This window comes from Branchiostoma lanceolatum, chromosome 2 (genome assembly GCF_035083965.1).
Source record: "Branchiostoma lanceolatum isolate klBraLanc5 chromosome 2, klBraLanc5.hap2, whole genome shotgun sequence".
NCBI lineage: Eukaryota > Metazoa > Chordata > Leptocardii > Amphioxiformes > Branchiostomatidae > Branchiostoma > Branchiostoma lanceolatum.
Window position 1 is genome coordinate 9,327 of NC_089723.1, and position 25,687 is coordinate 35,013.

Consider the following 25,687-nt stretch of genomic DNA (forward strand, 5'->3'; position numbering starts at 1 on the left):
CAGTACTTGTGGCTAGACGGGTGTATGGTTTACCGAAGCGTTCTGGCTATTTACCCGGCGGTCGCGGCACATTTCACCGCGCGGGACTGTACTGCGGGCCGGGGCAAGCTGCCTTATAGCGTCAGGCTGCAGCTACGCCCTTGAATTTTATTTCGGTGACATTTGCCGTTTGAAGTTTGACACATACTGATCATACAAAAACCAGTGAAGTTGTTCTATCAGTGGGTAGCGTAACTTTTGAAGTACATAGTACAACCGGAGCTCTCCGCGATGTGAACACCACGAAGGTTTATGTTAGACTGAGGGCTGGTTGTTTATGTTTCGCCTTTTATCGGGTTGGGTCAGGTCATTATATAGTACAGGCATGCTCTTTAAAATGATTATACATAACGTGTTATGACGAAAGCCTTATTCATTGTGACAATGATACTTAAGTATGTTAATTGGGAAATGAAAGAAACACAATGGTCTTATGGATATGGCAACTGATATGAAATGTGTGCATCATAACGTGGAGGAATTAGTTAGTAGTTTGAATTTTTTTCAAAAATGTCTGATTGTCCCTGGTATGTTATGTTTAGGCCATAGCAGGTACATTTGATAGATGGCATTCTCTGCAGACTCAAAACATAAAGCAAGGAGCAAAATCAAAAGAGTATTATTTCAGAATAGACACCATTAACGTATCAATGTAGTCACGAAGTGCATAAAGGGACACTGGTATGGTACACTGGTATCATGTTGGAAACTACACTCCTTGCTACCACATTGGTGCCACCGTTACAACTATCGAACTTATTCCACTTCCATAAATATAGCCATGGCTGCCTCACTAGCGTTACTTCTAAAAGTACATTCAAGGCTGCAGCACGACATGTATTCCCATATTGATACTTTCTTGTCATGTTTACCATTTTCGTGCGGAAATTTGTTTTCTTTTAAAATAAGGTGTAATTGGATTAGCGCGCTATACCATCTATAAAAGCTTCTTGCTGTGGCCTTAACGAAAATGTTGCTGTCCAAAAGTGTTTCGGTATATTGTGGTGATAGAAAATTTACAGATAATAAATAGATTACTGTACTTCATGGAGATGTTAATATTCTTGTGCGTAATTCATTCACTACACATTAAATATGGAAAAGGTGGACTGTTTTGTAGAAAACTATTTGTTTCAGTACTAGAAGCAGTTTCGTTATAAATGTCTACCTACCCCTGATAAAGATCTTATGAATATGATAAGAAAATCCCGCATCAATTATACTTTTTCATAGAAACAACTACTTCATCTCTATTCTTTTTCCTGGAGTTTATGTATAGTTCTAACGCAGTTTAACTTGAACTGAATTAGTATTCATTCGAAATGATAGACTAGTACTTATGGACACAAACATAAAACTGCTATTGGAATGATCATTATTTTATTGTTTTCAATAGTTGAAGAGGCCCTGTTATCCACAAGGTGGTGAATTACAAAATAACATGTACACGTACGTCCCCCGTCGCCCGTTTATTTCTGTTACTCCATAGGTATTGCCAATAAATATGGCACTTTAGGCTTAGAAACACCAGATGTGTTGTAAACATGAGTTACTTTAAATTGGGGGAGAGGTAAAAAATATCCGCCTTTTTCCCTATTTCCTCTCCACAGTAGCCATATCCAGCACTCCTATCGATATGCAGTTCCCATAGGCCCATCCAGTACAACCATCCCTATTTAGCATTATTAGCCATATCCAGTGGATGTAGATGAGGCAGCTCAGGCTAGTTAATTGCATTGTTCCATAATGATCTATGTCCACAATCGCGGCGTCACGGTGGAAGGCATCAGGAGGAGTGACCTTTAGATGGGGTAATGTCACTCTATTGACAGAGTTATAAGTCAGTTCGTTTCCACTATTCATGGATAGAATTATATAAGATAATGGACAGTGCAGTTGAGTGATTTTATCAATGAAAGTAAGAACATGAGAAGTGACGAGGAAAACCTCCTCCCTTTACACCATGTCTGAACTGGTCCTCCTATTTACCTACTATCTCCCATCATGTACCCCCCCCCCCTTCTCGGACACAGCGACTGGATACTTCAATGTTCAGCCGTAGGAGAATCAACAGGTCCCACCGACTCCGGTCTAGCAGTAACTGACGTGAGCATCCCATGTTTAGAATGGCCGAAGGAACAGTCCGCAGGTCCCACCGACGCAAACAATGATGAACGTCCACAGAAAGATTCGGTCGATAACCATGGCAACATACTTCCAGTCCTTTTCCATCTGTAATGGAAAAGAAAGGCAAAACAAGGTATTATTCTACCATGCAGACCCTATGCTTGAGCGTTGCATTAAAGTTTCTCTGCTCCTACCTAGATGAAATAGAGATAAATTATTGGACATAAAGCCCATAGACCAGTATCAATTGATGGAATGCATCAGACATTGTGGGGACGATACAAGCCCTCACTATTGGTCTTTACCAATTGCTAGAACCTGCCTCCTGTGGGTTACAGCAGCGGGCCCCGTTGTGTACCAGAACCGAATTCGCCCCGTTGTTTTTGCTTCATTCGGTTAACCCAAGATATATTCTATTCCAAAGCAATGGCTCACGTTAGCGTACGGATACAGAAGAAGATAACTTACATTTTGATTCCGTTCTCGATCTCTTAGGTGTTTTGCGATGTAGATAACTCCGTCTGCCGCCTCCTTCACCTCGGGGAGAATGGGATCGTCCAGGTAGCGTTGTCGGGACACTGCCAGGGTGCACTTTCTCTGCGCAAGCGCCACCTCCAGGTCCATGCTCTTGGGACGGGGTTTCAGACCAGCGATCCCAGGGGGCACCTTGTGCAGACACGGTCTGACCTCGCGCAGCTCCTGTTCCCGGATTTCCTGCTGAATGATTTCCCGAAAGATGTCCAGAGGATCAAAGGCTGATACTTGCACCTCGTGTCTCTCCATCCACAGCAGTTTGGGCAGAGTCTGGATGAAGATTTTCCGGACCCAGGCGGGCATGTTGTGAGTGTTCGGGGACCTGTGGTGGATGTTGAGCACGAAGACTGTCAAGGTGATGGACAAAGTCACGAAAACCATGGTGAAGAGCAGGTACTCCCCGATCAGCGGCACCACCAGAGACGTGGAGGGGATGATGTCGTTAATGACCAGCAGGAACACGGTGAGGGACAGCAGCACGGAGATGCAGAGCGTCATCTTCTCCCCGCAGTCCGATGGCAGGTAGAAGACCAGGACCGTGAGGAAGGAGATGAGGAGGCACGGGATGATGAGGTTGATGGTGTAGAAGAGCGGCAGGCGGCGGATGATGAGGTGGTACGTGATGTCGATGTATTTCTCCGGGCAGCACTCGTACTTGACCACGTTCTTGGCTCCGGGCGCGTCCTCCAGAACCCACTCGCCGTTACTCCACTCCTCTCTCTCCATCTGGTGCTCCACGCTCTGGTTAAAGTCCGCGCCGTCGTACAGCTGGCCGAACTTCATGTCCATCTGCGCGCCGTCGTACGTCCACGAGCCGAACTTCATGGAGCAGTTCTGCTTGTCGAACGGGAAGTAGCGCACGTCGATGGCGCACGCGCTCTTGTAGATGGCGGGAGGAACCCAGAAGACCATGCCGTCGAAGTGGACCTCTGCCTTTGTTTGTTGTTTCACCTGGAACTGTCCGTCAGCGCTACAACACAAAGAGATAACATGAAACTGTCCGACAGCACTTCAAGGCAAAGAGATAACATAAAACTGCCCGTCAGCAATGCAAGATATATAGATAGCATCGAACTGCCTGTCCTCTCCACAAGACAAAGTGATGACATTTCATCTGAGTGTGATTGTGTGGGTCTGGGGGAGTCACTACTGCCAAAGGTAGCAGAAGAGACACTGCAGCTAGAACATAATAAACCGAGCATGTATGCCACCGATAGTCTAAAATCAGTCTGCAACAGATCAAGTCAGTTGGGACGATTCTGAATGTCAACTGTTAACGTTACTGTCAAGTTTCAATAATCACTACGAATTTCATATGACATCTGTCCCCATTCAATATTTTGTGTGGTAATAACTAGCATACATTTCTTAAGGTAGTCGAGATCTAATTCTGTCTGAGCGAGAATGGTTAGGTAACAGGCGGATCACTGCAGCTAGACTGTAGCAATGTTTAGGTAACAGACGGATCACTGCAGCTAGAGTGTAGCAATGGTTAGGTAACAGGCGGATCACTGCAGCTAGACTGTAGCAATGGTTAGGTAACAGGCGGATCACTGCAGCTAGACTGTAACAATGATTAGGTAACAGGCGGATCACTGCAGCTAGACTGTAACAATGATTAGGTAACAGGCGGATCACTGCAGCTAGACTGTAGCAATGGTTAGGTAACAGGCGGATCACTGCAGCTAGACTGTAGCAATGATTAGGTAACAGGCGGATCACTGCAGATAGACTGTAGCAATGGTTAGGTAACAGGCGGATCACTGCAGCTAGACTGTAGCAATGGTTAGGTAACAGGCGGATCACTGCAGCTAGACTGTAGCAATGGTTAGGTAACAGGCGGATCACTGCAGCTAGACTGTAACAATTGCCAGGAGCAGTTCAGCACGGTCTGAAGATCCGTCCTGCCACTCCGGCTGCCCCATCGCCGCAGGAGCGGACTGGGTCTTTAATTGTGGGTGACTCCCACCACATGGTGTATCGGTATATATAAGACAAAGCATATTGGACATTAGACACTAGTAATTGATTCTGTAGAATTAGAGAATCGGATAACAGAGGGGACAACAGGAGGTGTGATTCGGAACTTTGCTGTAGACAAGGGAACAGTGGATGAGACACGGTTATGCCACGGGTTAAAGCGTGTTCTCACATAAATCAGCCCATCTACACAAAGAGTCTCATTGTTTAAATGGACCGCTTTGCTTGTCTCCCATAATCCCTGGTTATCTACACAACCACCTGGCGCCTTACATTGCGGTCGATGGCTTTGAACATAAGGCACGATTTGACTTTAGCAGACAGGTTATCTTTCTCGAGTTTTACAAGTCTTTATTTTCAGTTTTATCGGATTTACATGAAGAATAATGAGCAACGCAGCTAAACACCAATCGACCGAGGAGCAGCCAATTCGCGAAGAATCTGCTTAGCGCGAGATCATTTGATATAGAATAAATGCCGCACAGAATCTAGAATGTGTTTTCCAGCGGCCACTTTCCCATATGTTTCCCGAGTACCACGATCTGATTTAGAAACAGCAATCTACAACACTGCTTGCGCGCGGGGATTTGCCATGAACGTACCTGGTTCAAACAATGACATATTTTCTACTTGAAATGTGAATGACTTGGTCGTTAGAGGTATCGATAATCTTTACCTTGTGTGGATGGATCAGAGCAACATCGTTCGATTTCCGATAGAAAGTGAACGCAATTAAGAAGCGCCATTAATATTGGAGCATGGCTTCCGACCAAGTGAGCAGAAGGGAAATGCGATTCCAGTCGCACAATCTCCCACCAGGCGGCGCAAAGTGGGATTTATGGCGATCGATAACTATGTCGGTTCTACGGTCGCGTTCATTACCGGAGTCAGCTAGTATCGATCACTAAACAAGTAATAACTGATATAGATTACAAACAAAGCCCAAAGCTGGATTAGCTCAAGTTTCAACTGAATCGACTTGCGGTTGCAGAAGCCTCATCAATGTGGCAAACACCAAGCGATTGCGGACACGGCAGAACCTGCCAAGTGACATTTTATAATGGCGTTCATATCAATGCTGGCCCGGCGTGTTGCTCTGACAGACATCGCCAGACGGTACTACGAAGACGCGCTGGTGAAGGTTTGCACATATTACATACCGATTGACATGCAAAATTTTAACCGAGAAGGGAACAATGAAAGCTCGAACTTCTCAAAATCGCCGCTTGAAAATTCGTCTGAATAATATGCTTGCCTCGAAACTTTTCGTTCGCACTTTCTCTGGGTGACTCTAAACATCATAGTCGTAATTCTGATATGCATCTTATCATAGAACCGACATTGCGAAGTACTGTAAAATGGGAACCAACTTGTGATATCTTTCCTTTTGACTTACAACCTTCAGCACATTTTTCTCTGCTTATCGTTCTAATTGTTGAGAGTGCATGCTCGCACTACAGCTTTACAAGTCTTATTATTTGTTTCACTGTTAACTAATAAATCTAACAATTGTAAATTTGATACAAAATTTCTATTATTTCCAATAGGAAATGTTAAAACATAGCCTGCATGTTTCGTCATATTTTCCTAAACTCGTTTAGATTGCAAATGTCAAATCACCTCAACCTATCGACATTAAGATGGCCCATTTGCATGATGACGACGTGAGCGCTGCTGCATGTTTCGTCATATTCTTTAGAATTCGTTTAGATTGCATATATTTATATATATGTATATATATATATATGGCCACTTAACACGTGTGTGTATATTCAAGTCCGTATGATTTGCTACTTGCAATTTTTATCTAGGTAAATTTTGAGGGGAAGAAGTTATTTTCAACTTTAATCCACCGTTGTGCAGACTGGTTATCGAACTGAAGAGAAACATTTTTTTCGGCCGCCGACTTGAAGAAAGTTGGTCAGAGGTGAAGGGGAATGATGAGTTGGAACCTTGAGGGACATATAGCAGCAAATTCCTGTTTACTAGTGATTACGGATCATACATGTAGGGCTGCAAGTATTCAATACTCACGACGGGGTTATAACTGAATGCCAATCATCATGACCGCCATCATCAACGCTTGATGACCCTGATGACACCATGACACCTGAAGGCTCCTGCACAGAAAACCTCGATCTGTATTTTAGAACGCACAATTTCATTTTCACCTCCATCAAGCATACCCAGTGTTGACAATGTTGGAGCTAAAGATTCGCCTCACTTGACTTTGGATCAGCGCCAAGCCATTCATCGGATTTGAGCATTACAGTTTTCGTTTGATGTAGCACCATTAGCGGCGGTGTGCAAATGTGCCGCGCTGCTACAGTGTCGGCAGTTCAAAGCCAGCAGGGCTGCCCGGGTCTCTTTGATGATTTATCGGCTGGATTGCCAGGCTTGACCCGGCCACTTGACCCTGCGTCAGGCCTTACAAGGAGCCCGGCGGGGGCGCTGATGTTGAATGGGTGATGAATCTGATGGGAGGCCTGGGCGCGGATCATCGCGATCTTATCTGTCAAGGCATGTACGGACGTGCAGGTCATTTGAGATACGGGGCTTTCGTCAAGCTCAGCACGACAAGAGTTGGCCGTGCAACGTGTAAGTGCGACGCTAGGAGAGGATTATAATGTGCAACAACCAGGCTTACCAACTTCGCAATTCTATTTACTTTCAAGCCTTTATACTGATGAAGCCAGGTCAGCATTACCGTTTTTCGTATATCTTATTTATTTCTATCATGACTTTGTTTCAAAGGAAAACGGATGGCCTTTAGATAGTCAGACTCCCAAAGTATTCACAGGGGACCCTCCCAGGTCAGAAATCCTTTAAAACTCGGAATGGTGCTTGACAACTCTTCCCCGCACCATGCGATGTGATTAAGATTTGTCAATCTTCATCAGGAACTCTTGTTCAGGCATGCGCGAAGGGTGCATTTTTATGCTGGCCTTGTTGAAGAACTGTAAGAAGCCAATGTGTTGGGAAATTTTGGCATTTTTGAGCTGGACGTTAAAGGCAAGGGTTGTCGTATGTCATTCAGCCATGTTTGGAGTGTCCGATACACTGTAGAACAAGTTTATTTTGGATGTGATCATTTCTTGTAAAGAGAGGTCGAAGGTCATCAGTTTTTATCTTCATGCTGTAGCGACACTTTCAGCCGTGGGAATCGTCCAAACTCACAAGATAGACACTTAAGAGGTCAGGCTACGCTGCCAATGTGAGTTGCTGCAAACTAAATCTCAAATAAAATAGGTGACTTTTGACAACCTTTTCCTGCATGTTTTCTATATAAATAGGTAAGGGACTGGATTGGTGTAATTTACCTGTTCCACTCTCAATCTGAAAGTCGATATACGCGCCATCGTGCGTCCCTGTGCCGAACTGCAAGCTGCAGTGGTACTGGTGCAATGTTGGAGTGGGAAGGAGAGCGCGTGGACGTGAGTTACATTGTGTTAACCTGGTCACAGTAATGGAGCAGTACCTGTTGAACAGCATCTCTCAGACTGACTGGCTCAATATGAACAGCAATTCAACCTTCAACACAGCACATCTACGGGTCGAACCTTCCCGGAGGACTCAGCTGATCGTCCCATGTCCCATCTTTATGGTGATATGGATAACGCGCCCAACTCAGGCTGACGCGTCGTCTAACGTAGCAATTACCCCCTCAGTGTGTCTGCCGCATCCATTTGTATGATTAAATCAGGACGTCAACACAAGGCAGAAATTGCAAATACGCACCACAAACGAGGAAAACATCTGTGGTTAATAATTTGAATTCTGACAAGTTATGGATTTCCACAGGTCCCAATTCTCTAATGTGTGCTAAAAGCAACTCGTGCAGATATCAGCAGGGAGACCGCATTACGCCTTATGTGAGCTTCACAAAATTAGTCAGCCTCAGGTAACGTTACAACGTATACATGCCAAAATGTCCCCGTCTTATACAGCTCTGTTGGTTACGTGCGCACACCTTTGTGTGTGCCTCCTTCGCGTGTCGGATGGATTATAGAAAGACCAGCAGATACCGATCGTGTGATTACTGGGTGTTAACGAATATCGGTCTTTCTCTTTGTTAAGCTTAAGCATCAAAATTCCTGACAGGAGGTCGCCAGGGCTAGTATTGCAACGGTTGCCATTCCGCAAGGTTGGATTGATATCGGCTGCTGCTAACGTAACGTATGCGCTCGGCCCCGGGTTAGGTCAGACTTCCTCAGGTTAAGATTTGTTTTGCTGAGGCAGTAAAATATCGGAGAAGTCATTGTTACGTTCACACACTATATCATCGTACCTTTTCCATAATTGATGCTATCGACATTCCCCTCTATCTAGGTGACATATGCCACATCCTTAAAAGACTTATGATGTAACGTGGTGGATTAATGAAATGTCTCTCTCAATTATGCAAATTAACTTCTGAATTTCATCCTACTACATTGCCAGTCATTATTCAAGCTATGTTACAAAAATCACAACGATCCGCCAAGCCCTTTTCAGTTTTTCTCTTTCAAAATCTCCTCATTCTTCAAATCCTCCAAAGATACCAACAAAACGGCCCACGCCACTTCCATAGAAGCCGCTAGGGGCCCACTTTCTTACGCCTACCCGCCTATACAAAATACCAAGAAGATCGGCTCACAGCTTCTCGAATTACGCTGGTTACATACAAACATACATCCACGAACATAAATTCACAGCCATTCCACCATAGCAAAACTGAAAATCTCTGGTGGATGTGATAAATTCCAAGCAGACGGGACGAAACAAGCAAAAATAACCGTAGAGTTGGTAGTAATTTTCAACGACTAAAAGTCAAGTAGATAAGGCCTTAGACTCGTACTATTGCATTGTATCAGTTACAACTGTTGCGGAATAAAATTTGATTATGAAAGTTGCGTATGTTTCTAGTGTGTTCCCGGGACTCACTTGTTATATAGAACGATGTCAGGCAGCCAGAGGTCGGTGGAAGGGACCCGCAGAACCGTCACCCCGTCATAGTCCTCCGGGTTCCACTGCAGCTTATGGTCGTTCCACTCCTGAGGGGGATACATAGACGTTACACACCGGGCTCGCGATGAGTGCGCACATGTGTGTGTGTGTGTGTGCGTGTGTGTGTCTGTGATTGTCTTTGTGCGTGTCTATGCGTGTGTGCGTATTTGTGTATTTGTGTGTGTATGTTTGTGTGTGTGTGTGTGTGCGTGTGTATGTGTGTGTGTGTGTGTATGTATGTATGTGTGTATGTTAGTGTGTGTGTGTGTGTGTGTGTGTGTGTGTGTGTGTGTGTGTGTGTGTGTGTGTGTGCGTATGGTGTTTCACATTACCATGACTACAAGTGATAGCATTTCTCTTGCGGGCGAATGGAACGGCATTACTTTACCAGTTGTATTTAAAGTGTGTCATTGCCATAAGACTGACTTTATGTGTGTGTGTGTGTGTGTGTGTGTGTGTGTGTGTGTGTGTGTGTGTGTGTGTGTGTGTGTGTGTGTGTGTGTGCGACTGACATGGATCTACTTGAATATTCCCCGTAACGACCCTTATGGCGGCAGTGAGACCCTCGCAGTGCGGCCAGGTTCATTCGCCCATGATCATCTCATGCATCGAAACTACTTTCACCCCGAACCAGAAGGTACGGGAAATGGTTCAATTTGAATGTAAAAAGTAACAGGTAACGATCTAATCAGAGCTTTTTCCGGTCCGAAGACCGAAGCCTTTGTCCCGGGCAAGGTCTGCTTATTTCTGCTGATCTTTTACTTCCTTTGTTCCTGGTGAATTGGCCAATCAATCATCGCTTACAGTTTTAGGTCAACAGCCTCATTATGAGGCCCGGACAGGCTCATATAATGAACGGCCGGGACCGGGGCGATGAGAGGATCCATCATATCAATAGGCAGTAAATAGTGCGTGGGACCCAAAGCCACGCATGGCGGGCTGCGTCATGGGGACCCAAAGCCACGCATGGCGGGCTGCCTCATGGGGACCCAAAGCCACGCATGGCGGGCTGCGTCATGGGGAAGCAGAGCCACGCATGGCGGGCTGCGTCATGGGGAAGCAGAGCCACGCATGGCGGGCTGCGTCATGGGGACCCAAAGCCACGCATGGCGGGCTGCCTCATGGGGAAGCAGAGCCACGCATGGCGGGCTGCGTCATGGGGACCCAAAGCCACGCATGGCGGGCTGCGTCATGGGGAAGCAGAGCCACGCATGGCGGGCTGCGTCATGGGGAAGCAGAGCCACGCATGGCGGGCTGCCTCATGGGGACCCAAAGCCACGCATGGCGGGCTGCGTCATGGGGACCCAAAGCCACGCATGGCGGGCTGCGTCATGGGGACCCAAAGCCACGCATGGCGGGCTGCCTCATGGGGACCCAAAGCCACGCATGGCGGGCTGCGTCATGGGGAAGCAGAGCCACGCATGGCGGGCTGCGTCATGCCGGAGGCCTGGCGCAACAGTGGCTCTGTCCGCAGATAGCCACATATATGCAATCAGGTACTTATGTTGCTATTTGGGCACGGTCTTTTCTCCCATCACGATCTCTCTCTCTCTCTCTCTCTCTCTCTCTCTCTCTCTCTCTCTCTCTCTCTCTCTCTCTCTCTCTCTCTCTCTCTCTCTCTCTCTCTCTCTCTCTCTCTCTCTCTCTCTCTCTCTCTCTCGGAGAGAGGAGTACGATTTAAGTTTCCAATGTACACCGGGCTAGCCAACAATGTACGCCGGGCTAGCCAACAATGTACACCAGGCTAGCCAACAATGTACACCGGGCAAGCCAACAATGTACGCCGGGCTAGCCAACAATGTACACCGGGCTAGCCAACAATGTAAACCGGGCTAGCCAACAACAATGTAAACCGGGCTAGCCAACATCGGTGGGGAGACGTTTGAACTGACCTGCCTGAGCCAGACGTTTGTCGTCATGATCTGGTTCTTCTCGTCCTTAAAAGAGAAATGCACACAATGTTAACAATGTCACTGTTAATAAGTATGTAGGGAGAAATGTACACAATGTTAATGTCAATTTTGATAAGTATATATATTAGGGAGAAATGCACACAATGTTAACTATGTCTCCGTCAATAAGTATATTAGGGAGAAATGTACACAATGTCAACTATGTCTCCGTTAATAAGTGCCCATAAAGAGAAGAAACAGGTAGGGGAGAGAACCCATCCCTGTGGCACCCCCGACGTTAGGGTACGCCAGAAACTGGACGCGCCGTGAGCTACGACTCTCTGCCTCTCGGTTCTGAAAGTAGCTGTAGATCCATCTCTCCATGTAAGGGCTAACGTAGATGTCGATCACGCGCTGTAGAAGCCGAGCGTGGTCCACACGGTCAAACGCTTTACTCATGTCCGAAAAGATGGCTCTGACCAGGGTCGGCTTGTTTGAGTCCACAGCCGTCAACCATAGTTTGTTTGTTTGTTTGTTTATTTTTATTTATCCAGGGGTAACATATCGCCTGTGATGGCGTTTTCCAATGTGCCCTGGGGGGCAAATTCCCACATTCAAACTTAGATACATAAGATAACAAAAGTAACACAAACTGTAATTGAAATATAATACAAAGTAAACTTAACTAAATGCTTGGAAATACTAACTTATTACAACTGATTTCAAATAACAAAATGAATAAAACATAAATATAACAAAATGTAACACAGAAAAACAATGGAATAACGTCAAAAAAGAAAGGACTAGAACGGAATTTGCATATCAATGTTTGGCAGAAAGGCAGTGGACATCATATAGTTGTTTAAAAAGTGGAAGTGATCTGGCTGATTTGAGATGTTGTGGTAATGTGTTCCAAAGTGCAGACCCAGAGGACGAAAAGGCTCGTCTTCTGTATTCCAAGTGTGTCATTGGCAAGTTGGCATTGGCATTCGAGTTGCACAATTCGAACCAGAGCTAGGGTCGTTGAGGAACCCTTAACGTGGGCGTACTGATCCTTGATGCTGGCGGTTCTGAAGGTAGCTGTAGATTCACCTCTGCATGTAATGTTATGTCTTAGTCAATAGGGATGTTGGACAATGTCATATTTGATACTCTGTAAGTGCTACAAATAATGTTCAAATTGTAAATTTGAATGACATTCGTTATTAACGATGAATTTGCAACTGATGCCAAAGGATACGATGATGTAGCAAAAACTTAAAACATGATTTTGGTTTTGTACAAACGATCACTAAAACTTCGCGGCCTTGACCTGAGGGGGCAAAACAATGCAATTACAGAAACAAACCACATAAAAAAGATATGTATTTACCGTGTCTTCGACATCTCTTTACTAGATTAATTTTTCCTGGACGGTACCAAGCCCGCGTTAGAGCGTACTCACTGCCTGCGTACTGAATACGAGCGCGTGTCTCGTCACTGCCACACAGCTGTAGATGTCGGTTTTGTACTAGAGACACGAGCCGCCGCCGCCGTTATGCAATAATTAGTTTATTGCAAATTCATGCCCGAAGGCTAAATGCAAATAAACCTGCATTCGGCGCAGCCATTATTAATGTTCATTTTTTAATCGGTCCATCCACTAATTTTTTTAAGCAGTTTTTCGGACCGGTCCAGACAGAATTATCGGCTTCGTGATCAAACAGAATGAAGTACGGCTCGAAATATACATTTAAGCTTGTCCATATAGTATTATATTTACATATCCAAATGATTGCTCATTAGTATATTTAACAACATAGATAATATTGGCTGAATGGTGAATTGTTTTTGTCACAAGGCTGCAATATTGCCCCAGCAATTCGTTTTCAGGCTAGTTTAGTTTCTTTATCCTTCAACGAGCAGGCTGACTTTTACCTTCAGATTCCTATTTCTGACTTGCTGATTAACGGCTTTTATCACTATCGGGGAATACAGGCGCCCCGCAAGAACTATTAGCCGCAACAGGCGACACGTCCAGACGTTAATAAGTGCTTTAGGTGGTTCCATCCGGTGTAGTTGCCCTTGCGATAGCGTTTTACTTGCCGATAGCACTGTCAGCTGGCACAATTGCAGTCTTCGGGCCGTTTTCATGTTGCTGCCAAGGCTATTGCCAGACACAGAATCCCCCGTCTGAATGCTTAGATGTTCACTCTCACGGGCCTTGCGTGCGGAGGGTGTTTTAACTTGAAAGTTCAGGACAGGGTTCTTTCTTTCCTGATGCTACAGGATATGGCGGATGTTGCAAATGATTCGCAAATATTTTTTGTTACATTTTTTGACACCTGCAGGTGGGCCATTCCATGCTTAACAGGTGTTATGTGTGTTTTTTTTTAAAATTGTACTTGTATTTGGTGATAAAATTATTGCATCCCTTCAAATTCAGACATGCAACGAGAAAAGAATTGCAGTCAAAAATAGCTTCAGCTAATCATAAACTTTGTCTGGCATTTATGTATTTCTACCACTCTATCTTTTCCATGTTATGTGATGGTTTTGGTATGAAATCGCAATAAACTTATCGTTATATCTTCAATTGAGAATGAATTATTATGGATTATCATTAAAAAGCCGTAACATCCCCGAACATCCCGATTCACACCGAACCACAAATATTCCCTCGCTTTTCTGATTCATTGAGCAACTCAAACCAATGTGGGAGGTTTCCGGGAGGTGAGTAAATCAGAAAACTCCTTTCAAGAGAAATACAACCGGCCGTGAGCGGAATGGGAATGATGTCCGCGGTGTGAACCTGTGTACAAATTAGATATATCCTTTAACTACTGTGCCAAACAACATCTTATACGCCAAGCGAGCTGGTTACAGTCGGTTCGGTGGTATGATGTTAACATCTGTAAATCACTCCTGTTCCCGGGAACAGAGAACATCTTTAACAAAAGCCAGATGTTCAAGTAAATTTCCATCATCGGTATTCATTTCCATTGTTCACTCGACGTTTTAGCCCTTTCATGTGCATTTTTCAAGCCTCTTTTCAATCTTAAGCGCATTTTATTTAGTTTATTACCGTAGGGTAGAGTTTTCAGGTTTGTATTTCTTCTGGATTAGAATTCGCTGCAGAAACGGCTGAGGCACTCCTGGGTCCGTCCCCCGTACAGCGCGGATTAGTGCGGAATTAGAGTTCCGCATCCCCGGGGTCAGGGGTCATCAGGTCAGGATGCGCAGATGAAGGCAGCAGCTGTCTTATTATCTTATATATTGCTCAAGTTATCTACGGTCACATACTCTCATTATCCAATACTAATGTTACCTACGGTCGCATACTCTTGTTGTCCAATACTAATGTTACCAACGGTCGCATACTCTTATTATCTTATATAATACTGATGTTACCTACGGTCGCATACTCTTATTGTCCAATACTGATGTTACCTACGGTCGCATACTCTTATTGTCCAATACTGTTACCTACGGTCGCATACTCTTGTTGTCCAATACTAGTGTTACCTACGGTCGCATACTCTTATTGTTCAATACTGATGTTACCTAAGGTCGCATACTCTTATTGTCCAATACTAGTGTTACCTACGGTCGCATACTCTTATTGTCCAATACTGATGTTACCTACGGTCGCATACTCTTATTGTCCAATACTGATGTTACCTACGGTCGCATACTCTTATTGTCCAATACTAGTGTTACCTAGCGATCATGTAAAGGGCCATCCTTAGACATCAAACATTTAATCTCACATATCCATCGCATTATGGTGTCTACCCGGCATGGTCATGAAGGTAAATCAGGTATATGCGCACAACGTTCATTTAGAGTCCCTGCATGTACACGTAGGGATACTCAACACATATATATGCAGTGGCACTCACCATGTATAAATGCAGGGATACTCACCATATATAGATGCAGGGGTACTCATCAGATATAGATGCAGGGGTACTCACCACATATAGATGCAGGGGTACTCACCACATATAGATGCAGGGGTACTCATCAGATATAGATGCAGGGGTACTCACCACATATAGATGCAGGGGTACTCACCACATATAGATGCAGGGGTACTCATCAGATATAGATGCAGGGGTGCTCACCACATATAGATGCAGGGGTACTCACCGAATATAGATGCAGGGGTACTCATCAAATATAGATGCAGGGGTACTCATCAAATATAGATGCAGGGGTACTCATCAGATATAGATGCAGGGGTACTTATCTTATATAGATGCAGGGGTACTCGCAACGTATGTATGAAGAGGTACTGGTGAAATAAATAGATGAAATGAAAGGTACTCACTCCATATCTATGCAGTATGTATGATATGCATGCAGTATGTACGATATGTATGCAGTATGTTCGATATCTATGCAGTATGTACGATATGTATGCAGTATGTACGATATGTATGCAGTTTGGATTATATGTATGTTTATGTACGATATGTATGCAGTATGTACGATATGTATGCAGTTTGTACGATATGTATGCAGTTTGTATTATATGTATGTTTATGTACGATATGTATGCAGTATGTATTATATGTATGCAGTTTGCATTATATGTATGTTTATGTACGATATGTATGCAGTATGTACGATATGTATGCAGTATGTACGATATGTATGCAGTTTGTACGATATGTATGCAGTTTGTACGATATGTATGCAGTTTGTATTATATATATGCAGTTTGTATGATATGCATGTTTATGTGCGATACTCACCACGTCTATCAGTTGCGAGATGGACACTCCGAACGCCACCGTGACGTTGTCGCTAACATTTGCCACCGGCCGGATCCACTTGTTGTAGTTCCGGAAAAGGTCACGGAACAACTTTTCCTCCGCTTTGGACGTCTCTGCGCCTGGTGTGAGGAGGCAGGTTTATATCACTAGCACAGGTATAAAGGTGTGATGAGGTGGGTTTATATCACTAACACGGGTATAAAGGTGTGAGGAGGCAGGCTGTTATCACTAACACGGGTATAAAGGTGTGAGGAGGCAGGCTGTTATCACTAACACGGGTATAAAGGTGTGAGGAGGCAGGCTGTTATCACTAACACGGGTATAAAGGTGTGAGGAGGCAGGCTGTTATCACTAACACGGGTATAAAGGTGTGAGGAGGCAGGCTGTTATCACTAACACGGGTATAAAGGTGTGATGAGGCAGGTTTATATCACTAACACGGGTATAAAGGTGTGATAAGGTGGGTTTATATCACTAACACGGGTATAAAGGTGTGAGGAGGCAGGCTGTTATCACTAACACGGGTATAAAGGTGTGAGGAGGCAGGCTGTTATCACTAACACGGGTATAAAGGTGTGAGGAGGCAGGTTGATATCACTCACACGGGTATAAGGTTGTTGGGAGGAATGTTGATTTTATACACGGGTATAAATAATATAGCATTTCTTTCCTCGTCAATGTGGGTCCCCTGCATGTGTTTCTCGAAAGAATGACTAGATAAAGTTACTCTATAGGAATCTCGATGGGACTAAGAAAGTTTTGCCAAGATATCCACCAATAGTACTAGTTAAGTTCAGATTTGTTGTTTGTATGATTCTTTGTACAATCATGCTTGGTAGTAGTTCGGTTATGTAAGGCTACCCTGTAAACAGGTGACATGCAACTGAAATCTGAGGAGGGCAAGAAGCCGTAGTTTGAGTCGTAGTTCACCGCAGTGGTTACTGACGGCGGTAAGTGTCTATCAGTGGATAGGCCTGCATTTCAAAGTATGGCTGTATTTTATCGCTTAGGGCTAGCGCGGATTCTCATTGGTGTTATCACGCTCAATTTTCTGTCCAGCAGACTAAAATTGTGCTGTAGGAGACTCCTGCTGACGGGTCGGTGATCAATAGCCATCTCACGGCGCCACTATTACACTAAGCTGCTGGAAATGGGGAGGATGTCCCACTTTGGGACGCCTTTGTTCACTCCCGATCACGTTCAGATGTAAGGAGAAAGTGTAGGCTGCAAAGGTGTAATGTTGCTTCGGTGCAGACTAGTAGGATGAAAAGGGTCACGTTCAGAGAAGATTTCACAGCACACCCACAAAACCCTAGCTCTCGGTTATGTAAATATAGAAGGACATAGCATAATGGATATCTTATGCTAATCTCCAAGCAGATCCACGCCGGGCGCGAAAATCGTAGTATGCTAGCCAGAGAAGGTCAAGTCAGCCAGAGAGGGTTCATCAGCCCGGCAGGGATCTGCCCTTAGTCGGACCTGAACAAGGTTATTGACCGGCACGAGGAGGGGCAACCTTTTGAGGAAGGTGCCTCTACTCCTCCTCGTGCCTGCTTAACTCCAACATGAAAATTGGCAGGGATTATCGTTTTACAACCCCGAATCTGGGACGAACATGGCCGGCCGCGCCATTTCACAGCAGGAGTGTTTCCACTCAGATACAATAGTGCGGGAACACACCGCATCACAACGCATCAAAGCAAAGGTATCGACATACAGACTTTTCCGTTAGACAAATTTGCACCATTAGTTTCTAGCTTAATGTTAAACCATAATTGATTAAAATGTCGTTTTATTTATGTGAATGCTTGGTGTGTCTTTTTTTTAACCACAACTTGGAATCTGTTTTGGCCATTCTTTCACGCTTGGATGCGGTGCAAAACCACGCCGAAACACCGCCATCTTTCAGTGTCTTTGTATCTTTTTGAGAGTCAGATTCTCGCGTCTATATTCAGTTCAGTAAAACCCGAGTCTTGTCGTTTGTCATGTCTTGAGTTATGGCAGAAGCCATGGCGTCGTCCGGTGGATCGAGAAGTCTCTACAACGTCCTTACTTGGTCGCTGATTAGCGCTCGTAACGGTGAGACGATCGAAACAAGTTTTGTTTCACGGCAGACACCGCGGAATGCAATTTGGTAGCACAGGGATTTCCCCTTGCCCGTCGCAATCCCAACAAATTCATCTTTACTCTCCAGACATGCTAGAATGGCATCAAGTTGAGTCTCCATAATTTAACTCCCAGATAGCACGGAAATTACGGCGGACTCTTTCCGTCCACCAGCGCTTGCTTGCTTCCATTGTTATCTGGAATTCAAACCTGCCGGGTAACTGTGAGACAGCGCGCAGCTGACCCATGACGGGCGCCGGGCTTCGAACGCCGGCACAATTCGCACCTTCTTTCTAAGCGCAGTTTGACTGCGAGGAGATTAGGTTAATAACCTTGTTCAGGTCCGACTAAGGGCAGATCCCTGCCGGGCTGATGAACCCTCTCTGGCTGACTGGACCTTCTCTGGCTAGCATACTACGATTTTCGCGCCCGGCGTGGATCTGCTTGGAGATTAATCTTATGCTGTGTTGGCATGAAGTAATGCAGATTTGCAGCCACAATAAATGACAAGAAGACAGATGTAAGGAATAACTTTAGTGTCATTCCTTTATAGTTATTCAACTATCATTAGTTTCTTGTCGTAGAAATATGCAGAACTGTTCGGAGTTAAACAGCATATGGACATGTGGCAATTTTTATGATATGTATCGGGTATAGAGGGTCAATAGATGGCTGAGAGCAGGTCTGGCGTCGCTCGAATGCCGACAAAAGGCCGCTTTAAGATAAGCTATAAGATACCAACTTACAGTGAAAGTACGATTAGGGTTAGGTGCATTCTAGAATTCATAGTTGCATCTTAAAATCAACCTGTTCTCCTTCGAAACGTATACAGTTACATGTGGGTATTTCATTTTTCACAAAGTAAACAAAAATTGTAACACAATTTCCCTTTTCTGTAAGAAATGAATAGCACGGCATGGCAGAGAAAAATCTAGATAAATTAGAAAATTCTAAGAGAAAACCAATGCAAGAAACTTAATTTTAATATGAGCGTTATTTGGCTGTTTATGTAACAAATAATGATTTTAGACCCATGTTTATGTTACATATTCCATTAAAAAGTAATTGATAATTTATACCCTGTGAAACCGATGCAAAAGCTCCCTGTGGGACCCACAGTCGCACAAGTGAAAAACAATTTAGCCTCTTTATGCTACACGGAATAATTGTTTTCCTGCTCCAGTCTCTATTGATGAGAGGCCGGGACCGGTGCATGGATTGTGAAGCCGGGTTCAGGTATATGTAAGACCTCTAAAGCATCTCGGTTCGTTGCAAAACAACACAAAACCAATCTGCCTGTCTTGTTTATCTAACCGCGCTGTTTCTGATGGCGGCAGAATGTCGATTTCATGCGGTTATAAATGAGGCCATCAAAGTGAGATGAGCACCGATTATGTATAAATAACGTAGTGCGCAGATCAGCGCCTGGGGATGTCTGACTGTCACAACTTTTCCTCCTCTCCACCCCTGCAGGCTGGCGCGGAATTATGGACTCAGCTGCCTGTTAATTTTGGAGAAAGGACAATGCATCAATTAAAACTGCCTGGCCGGGATTGCCAGGATGCACTTTCCCGGAATATCAAGGCTCATCGCCAGGATGCACTTTCCACTTTCCCCGGAATATTAGGGCTCATCGACCGGTTGTCCGTCAGCGCAGAATGTCGGGCTGTTTAATCTGGTAATACCCGGCCGGGCACACGTACGACAGGAGGGGTGCTGGTAATACCCGGCTGCACTCATGTGCGTCATGAAGGGGGGAGGGGGGAGGGGGGGGGGGGGTTACCGCGCGGGGGGTGGGGGTTACTAGCGGACTCTAGTGTTGTTTAATCTGGTAATAACCGGTCGGACTCACGTAAGACCAGAGGGGGGGGGGGAACTATCGCGCTTACTTTCACGTGATGAGGACTGTCTACGTTGGCTTTGTAAGTCCTCAGCAAAGACAGCGGCTGGTCTTAAGTCTGGCGCAACGCTGCCGAATCGATCGATGAAACAAACTACACCAAAGTCTCCGGGATAGGAGAGGTCTTCTAGAGCCCGACCGGTGATGCCTGAACTGCCCTCTTCAGCCGAACTGCTCGTAAAGCGGTAAACCCATACGGCAAAATCGCCGACATGAGAAAGCCTACAGCAGCATGGCCAATGAAACAGGCGGTTATAGCTCAATCACCGGCGTAGGAGCTACCTCTTAGGGCCATCCACCTGGAAATTACCACCACAACATCAAATAAAAATGGTCTCTAGTAGCCAAAGTGCCTCTACACTGCCGGATATTTGCAACAAAATCACGAAAACAAGTAAGTACCTATTCTGAGAATCACCAGATTATGTTTTACCGACTATGGTAGTATCGACGCTTTCGTGAGGTCAAAAACTCCAGACTCATCGTAAAAGATGCTTGGTGGTGCCTCGGCGGTAGCGATGGAGGTGCTGTTCTGCAGCCGAGCATCGGTAGAAAGGCTGTTGTGTGATTTTAGCCATTTTGTAAAATGGTTCCACGAAAACTAGCATCCTACCTGGCAGAGTCCACATTACGAGAGACTTTTCATAATTTTCTTCCGATTAAAAAGAAAACTTGCCAATATCAAACTAACTAATAATGGCGAGGATGTAGCCTGTATGGCGACATACGGACCGGGTGTCGCAAATGGTATTTTAATTCAATTCAAGTCTTTATCTATATATCAAAATCGCAGACACTCACACCTATAGTTATTCTTGCGCGCTCTTGTTCATCAGGACTTTGCCATGTCCGATTGACTTCCCTTTGCCTCATGAACCTTGTTAGCGAACCTGCAATTAATCAGCTCTAATTGCGTTTGCTAATAATGATATGGTACTATCGTATGTAGTGGTTGACCTCTTAATTCTATCCATCCGTTCTATAGTATAAAGCGTGACAGCTTATAATCTCCCAACAGAAGATGGAGCCGGCATTTAATCCGGAATGCGTCTGAGCAGATGTCCAGCGACAGCGGATTGATGAGTAGCGTTTCCAGAGATCATGTGACCACACAGCCAGCTGCACGGTGGGCTTAGCATCATGAAGAAGGGGACAGCTTTACCTACATACTCATGGTTCGACTGAAGTTAGCCGCTTAACCTAACTGCACAGTTCAATGAATTCCAAAGTCATGAATGTTTGGCAATTTTCTTTCTGCCATCTGCTTAATTCTTGTCTACTGTGCATAGGTATTAGTCAATTCAATAGTTTTGATAAAAAATGTTATGTTCAAACAAAAGCTCGGTCTGAAACTTTTACGAAAAGTACCATACATCCCCGAAGTCGTTCGTGAAGAACCACTTCGCCCTGGTCTTGGCGTAATCTAACTAGGCAAATGCTGATAGAAGCACATATCAATTGTTATTAGGTATACATAAATGAAGATACTTGACTAGAAAGATATAGCAGAGAGAGAGGTAGAGGCAGGCAAACAGACAGACTGAAGTGGGTGAGAAAACAAAATTTCACCGTTGCGACACAGGAGAGTGAATGAATCCGGCAAAGTCTAAGTACAATGTAAGGATCCGTGTAAGACAAGGTTCTGTACAATAAGACCAGAGACGAGTACCGACAACTGTGTTTTCTGAGAAAGGTAAATACAGGCAGCTTGCAGGGTAAATACTGTAAGCAACCTGCCGTACCGCACATTGCATACAGGGGACAGCCATTCCGCGGTTTGCCATATCAACGACACAAGGTACAGTTTTGAGCTGGGCGCCAAAGGGAACGGCAAAAGATCCGTTCTTAGTGTGGATGATTTCCGGAGTCTATGGAGACACCATCTTAAAGTATTAATGATCGTTGTTATGGAAAACGTCCAACTGCAACAGCACACGTGAGCATTCAGCTGTATTTTTGCATCACTTCTTATACATGTATTTAAGTTAAGCACTGCCAAGTCAAAGTTATTACCAAGTGCATATTTAGCAGAAAACCGAAAGAAAAAGAGGACTGAATCCCGAACCTGCGTCCAACCCTTCCCCTACTGGTGAACCTGTCCGATAACAAATATCCCGCGACTTTGGCACTGAAATACGGGCGCAGAAATAGACATCAGACGTCGGCTCGCTTTTACTAGCAATTGAAGTGCCATTGCCGGGCCCATATTTCAGATTGCTGACGGCACTTTGGGTAATTCGTGTTGTGCCGGGCTAATCTATGGCGGTGGCGCGCCAGGTGCGAGCCCCGATATCGGGCGGCGCTGTTTATCAGCAGCAGGGCCAGCGGGAACGCGCTCCATCAAACAGGAATTTCTAAACAGGATTAATAACGCCAGTGTGCGGATCGGGGTAGATAAGAGTCGGGATTAATAATGTTAAAGCCGGTGTGCGGATCGGGTAGATGAGAGTCAGGATTAATAATGTTAAAGCATGTCTGCAGATCGGGGTGGATGAAAGTCGGGATTAATAATGTTAAAGCCGGTGTGCAGATCGGGTAGATTAGAGTCGGGATTAATAATGTTAAAGCCGGTGTGCGGATCGGGTAGATGAGAGTCAGGATTAATAATGTTAAAGCATGTCTGCAGATCGGGGTGGATGAAAGTCGGGATTAATAATGTTAAAGCCGGTGTGCAGATCGGGTAGATTAGAGTCGGGATTAATAATGTTAAAGCCGGTGTGCAGATCGGGTAGATTAGAGTCGGGATTAATAATGTTAAAGCCGGTGTGCGGATCGGGTAGATGAGAGTCAGGATTAATAATGTTAAAGCATGTCTGCAGATCGGGGTGGATGAAAGTCGGGATTAATAATGTTAAAGCCGGTATGCAGATCGGGGTAGATGAGAGTCGGGATTAATAATGTTAAAGCCGGTATGCAGATCGGGGTGGATGAGAGTCGGGATTGATAATGTTACAGCATGTCTGCAGATCGGGGTAGATTAGCCGGTGTGCAGTGCAATTCTGCTGTTTTTGAGTCCTGTCCAGGTAGGAGGGTTGACCGACCAGTTTATGTTCTAGTCAAGAGGACACGCTCCATTCCCTGCAGCCCCTGTGGATCCGCCATCACTACGCCCCGTCAGGGGCCAGATGTTTGAAAAGCCCCGCCAGATCCATTTCAATTACACCGCCGTACATGCAAAACATCTCCTGCCGCTCTACCTGGCAACCCACTGACAGCCTATACCATGATTTTAGTTGGAATACACGTGGAACCATGCAGCAGCATCCACAACTATTTAGCGAAACATGCATAACCCATCTATTGATCTAACATTAAACCTGTAAAATAATATTTCTTAAGAAAGCTTCATGCAGGTGCTCTCCGCACTAGAGAAGCATACCTGGCAGCCTGTACCACAGGTGAGCTAGAGAAGTATACCTGGCAGCCCGTACCACAGGTGAGTTAGAGAAGCGTACCTGGCAGCCCGCACCACAGGTGAGCTAGAGAAACGTACCTGGCAGCCCGTACCACAGGTGAGCTAGAGAAACGTACCTGGCAGCCCGTACCACAGGTGAACTAGAGAGACGTGGCTGGGTAACGTACCTTGCAGCCCGTACCACAGGTGCAACAGCAGCAGGTACGTGCACATCAGGCTCCGCGGTTTCCTGCCGGACATGGTGGAACGACTCGTGAGTGATCCCGTCTGTACAGGGGCACGGTCCCGGGCTCTGCAGGCTCGCCTGCCGCTACTTCTCTCCAACGCTCGCCCTGGAGTTGAGCTTACAGCCCGCCCCAGTTTACCAAATGCCCAGGCATCAATACGACTCGCTTCTACCCCTCTCGCCAGGAGTGGTACGGTCCAGTCGTCACCTAACGTCACAGCCTGGTAGGGATCCGCCACGGTGTTGATCTTCTGCCTGCGCCAATTAGAGGGCGGGCGGTTCCACCATGGCACGCTCGGAAGGAAGCCACAATGGCACGCGTCAGGAGTACAGTACAGGCGCTGCCGCCTTTCTATCAAATATTGGATTTGGTCGACCTAATATGGCCACATCGTTCGTTATGCGGGTTTGCCATTAACGTAATGATGGTTTTATACCAATGGGCAGTTTGCCCATCCAAGCTGAACCAGAATTAGCAGTGTCCAACCCTACACACTGCATGGAGTCTTATTCCTCTCATCAACATCAGAGGAACGTTGCGGAAGGTGACCAGAGAAGTAACACTTGAATGGCAGATGGAAGATAGGAATTGAGAGAATGATCCACCTCAGCGACCAAAACGTCGTAAAAGAAGATTGGCTCGCAAATGACCCACTGCATGGTCCAGAAATGGCACAGTGTGCAGCCAAGAAACGGCCCAGTGTACGGTCCAAAAAGGATCGAGTGTACGACCCAGAAATGACCTAGTGTACGCGTACTTCCCAAAAATGGCCCAGTGTACACGTATTTCCCAATAATGACCCAATGTACTGTCCAAAATGGCCCAGTGTAAACGTACTTCCCAGGAATGACCTAGTGTACGGTCCAAAATGGCCCAGTGTACGCGTACTTCCCAAAAATGGCCCAGTATACTGTCCAAAATGGCCCAGTGTACACGAATTTCCCAATAATGACCAAGTGTACTGTCCAAAATGGCCCAGTGTACACGTACTTCCCAGGAATGACCCAGTGTACTGTCCAAAATGGCCCAGTGTAAACGTACTTCCCAGGAATGACCTAGTGTACGGTCCAAAATGGCCCAGTGTACACGTACTTCCCAGGAATGACCTAGTGTACGGTCCAAAATGGCCCAGTGTACACGTACTTCCCAGGAATGACCTAGTGTACGGTCCAAAATGGCCCAGTAAGCGGCTCAAAATGGCCCAGTGTACGGCAAAAAATGGCCAGTATACCGCTCAGAATGCCTTAAAATGACCCCGGTTCTACATCCTCTTACCCATGCCCGGACGAACTGTCTTCCTTGCCAAATGTGCCGATTTTCCCCCCGCACGAGGAGCCTGCCTTACGGTCGGCTGCTCAGCAGGTCCGCCCACTTTAATAACATCAGGGCGCGGTTCATTACCAGCCGGGGATTAAAACGGCATCTCCCGACATCAGGTAACCTCAAGCCCATGATGAACAGATTCGAAAGGAACAAAAATGTACAACGTAAGACTGGGGTATTGCAGAATAGCCATTAAGCATCCGTTCTAGACAAATTAAACGCACCTTTCTTGTGTTTGATGTTTGCTTCGATCGTCCAAATTTGAATCTATACAAACAAAAAACAAACATCTGCACGCAAATTTACCAAACTCATTGAATCGAAATAAGACTGTATGGGTCAATAATCTTGCTCATGGATGTCGTTATGTCGGCTACAGGAAAGCAAATATCGGAAAC

The 25,687-nt window shown here is 45.4% G+C and overlaps 1 protein-coding gene across 1 annotated transcript; it reads right to left on the reverse strand.

Moving 5' to 3' along the window:
• Nucleotides 1-759: 759 nt before the first annotated feature.
• On the reverse strand, nt 760-24,352 carry LOC136427099 (neuronal acetylcholine receptor subunit alpha-3-like). The gene is made up of 6 exons (XM_066415814.1): nt 23,907-24,352; nt 16,298-16,437; nt 11,559-11,603; nt 9,604-9,713; nt 2,635-3,670; nt 760-2,271 (listed from the first exon to the last, which is right to left on the reverse strand). Exons 1-6 carry the CDS (start codon nt 23,977-23,979, stop codon nt 2,161-2,163), a joined length of 1,515 nt encoding a protein of 504 aa, XP_066271911.1. The 5' UTR covers nt 23,980-24,352; the 3' UTR covers nt 760-2,160.
• Nucleotides 24,353-25,687: the final 1,335 nt, after the last annotated feature.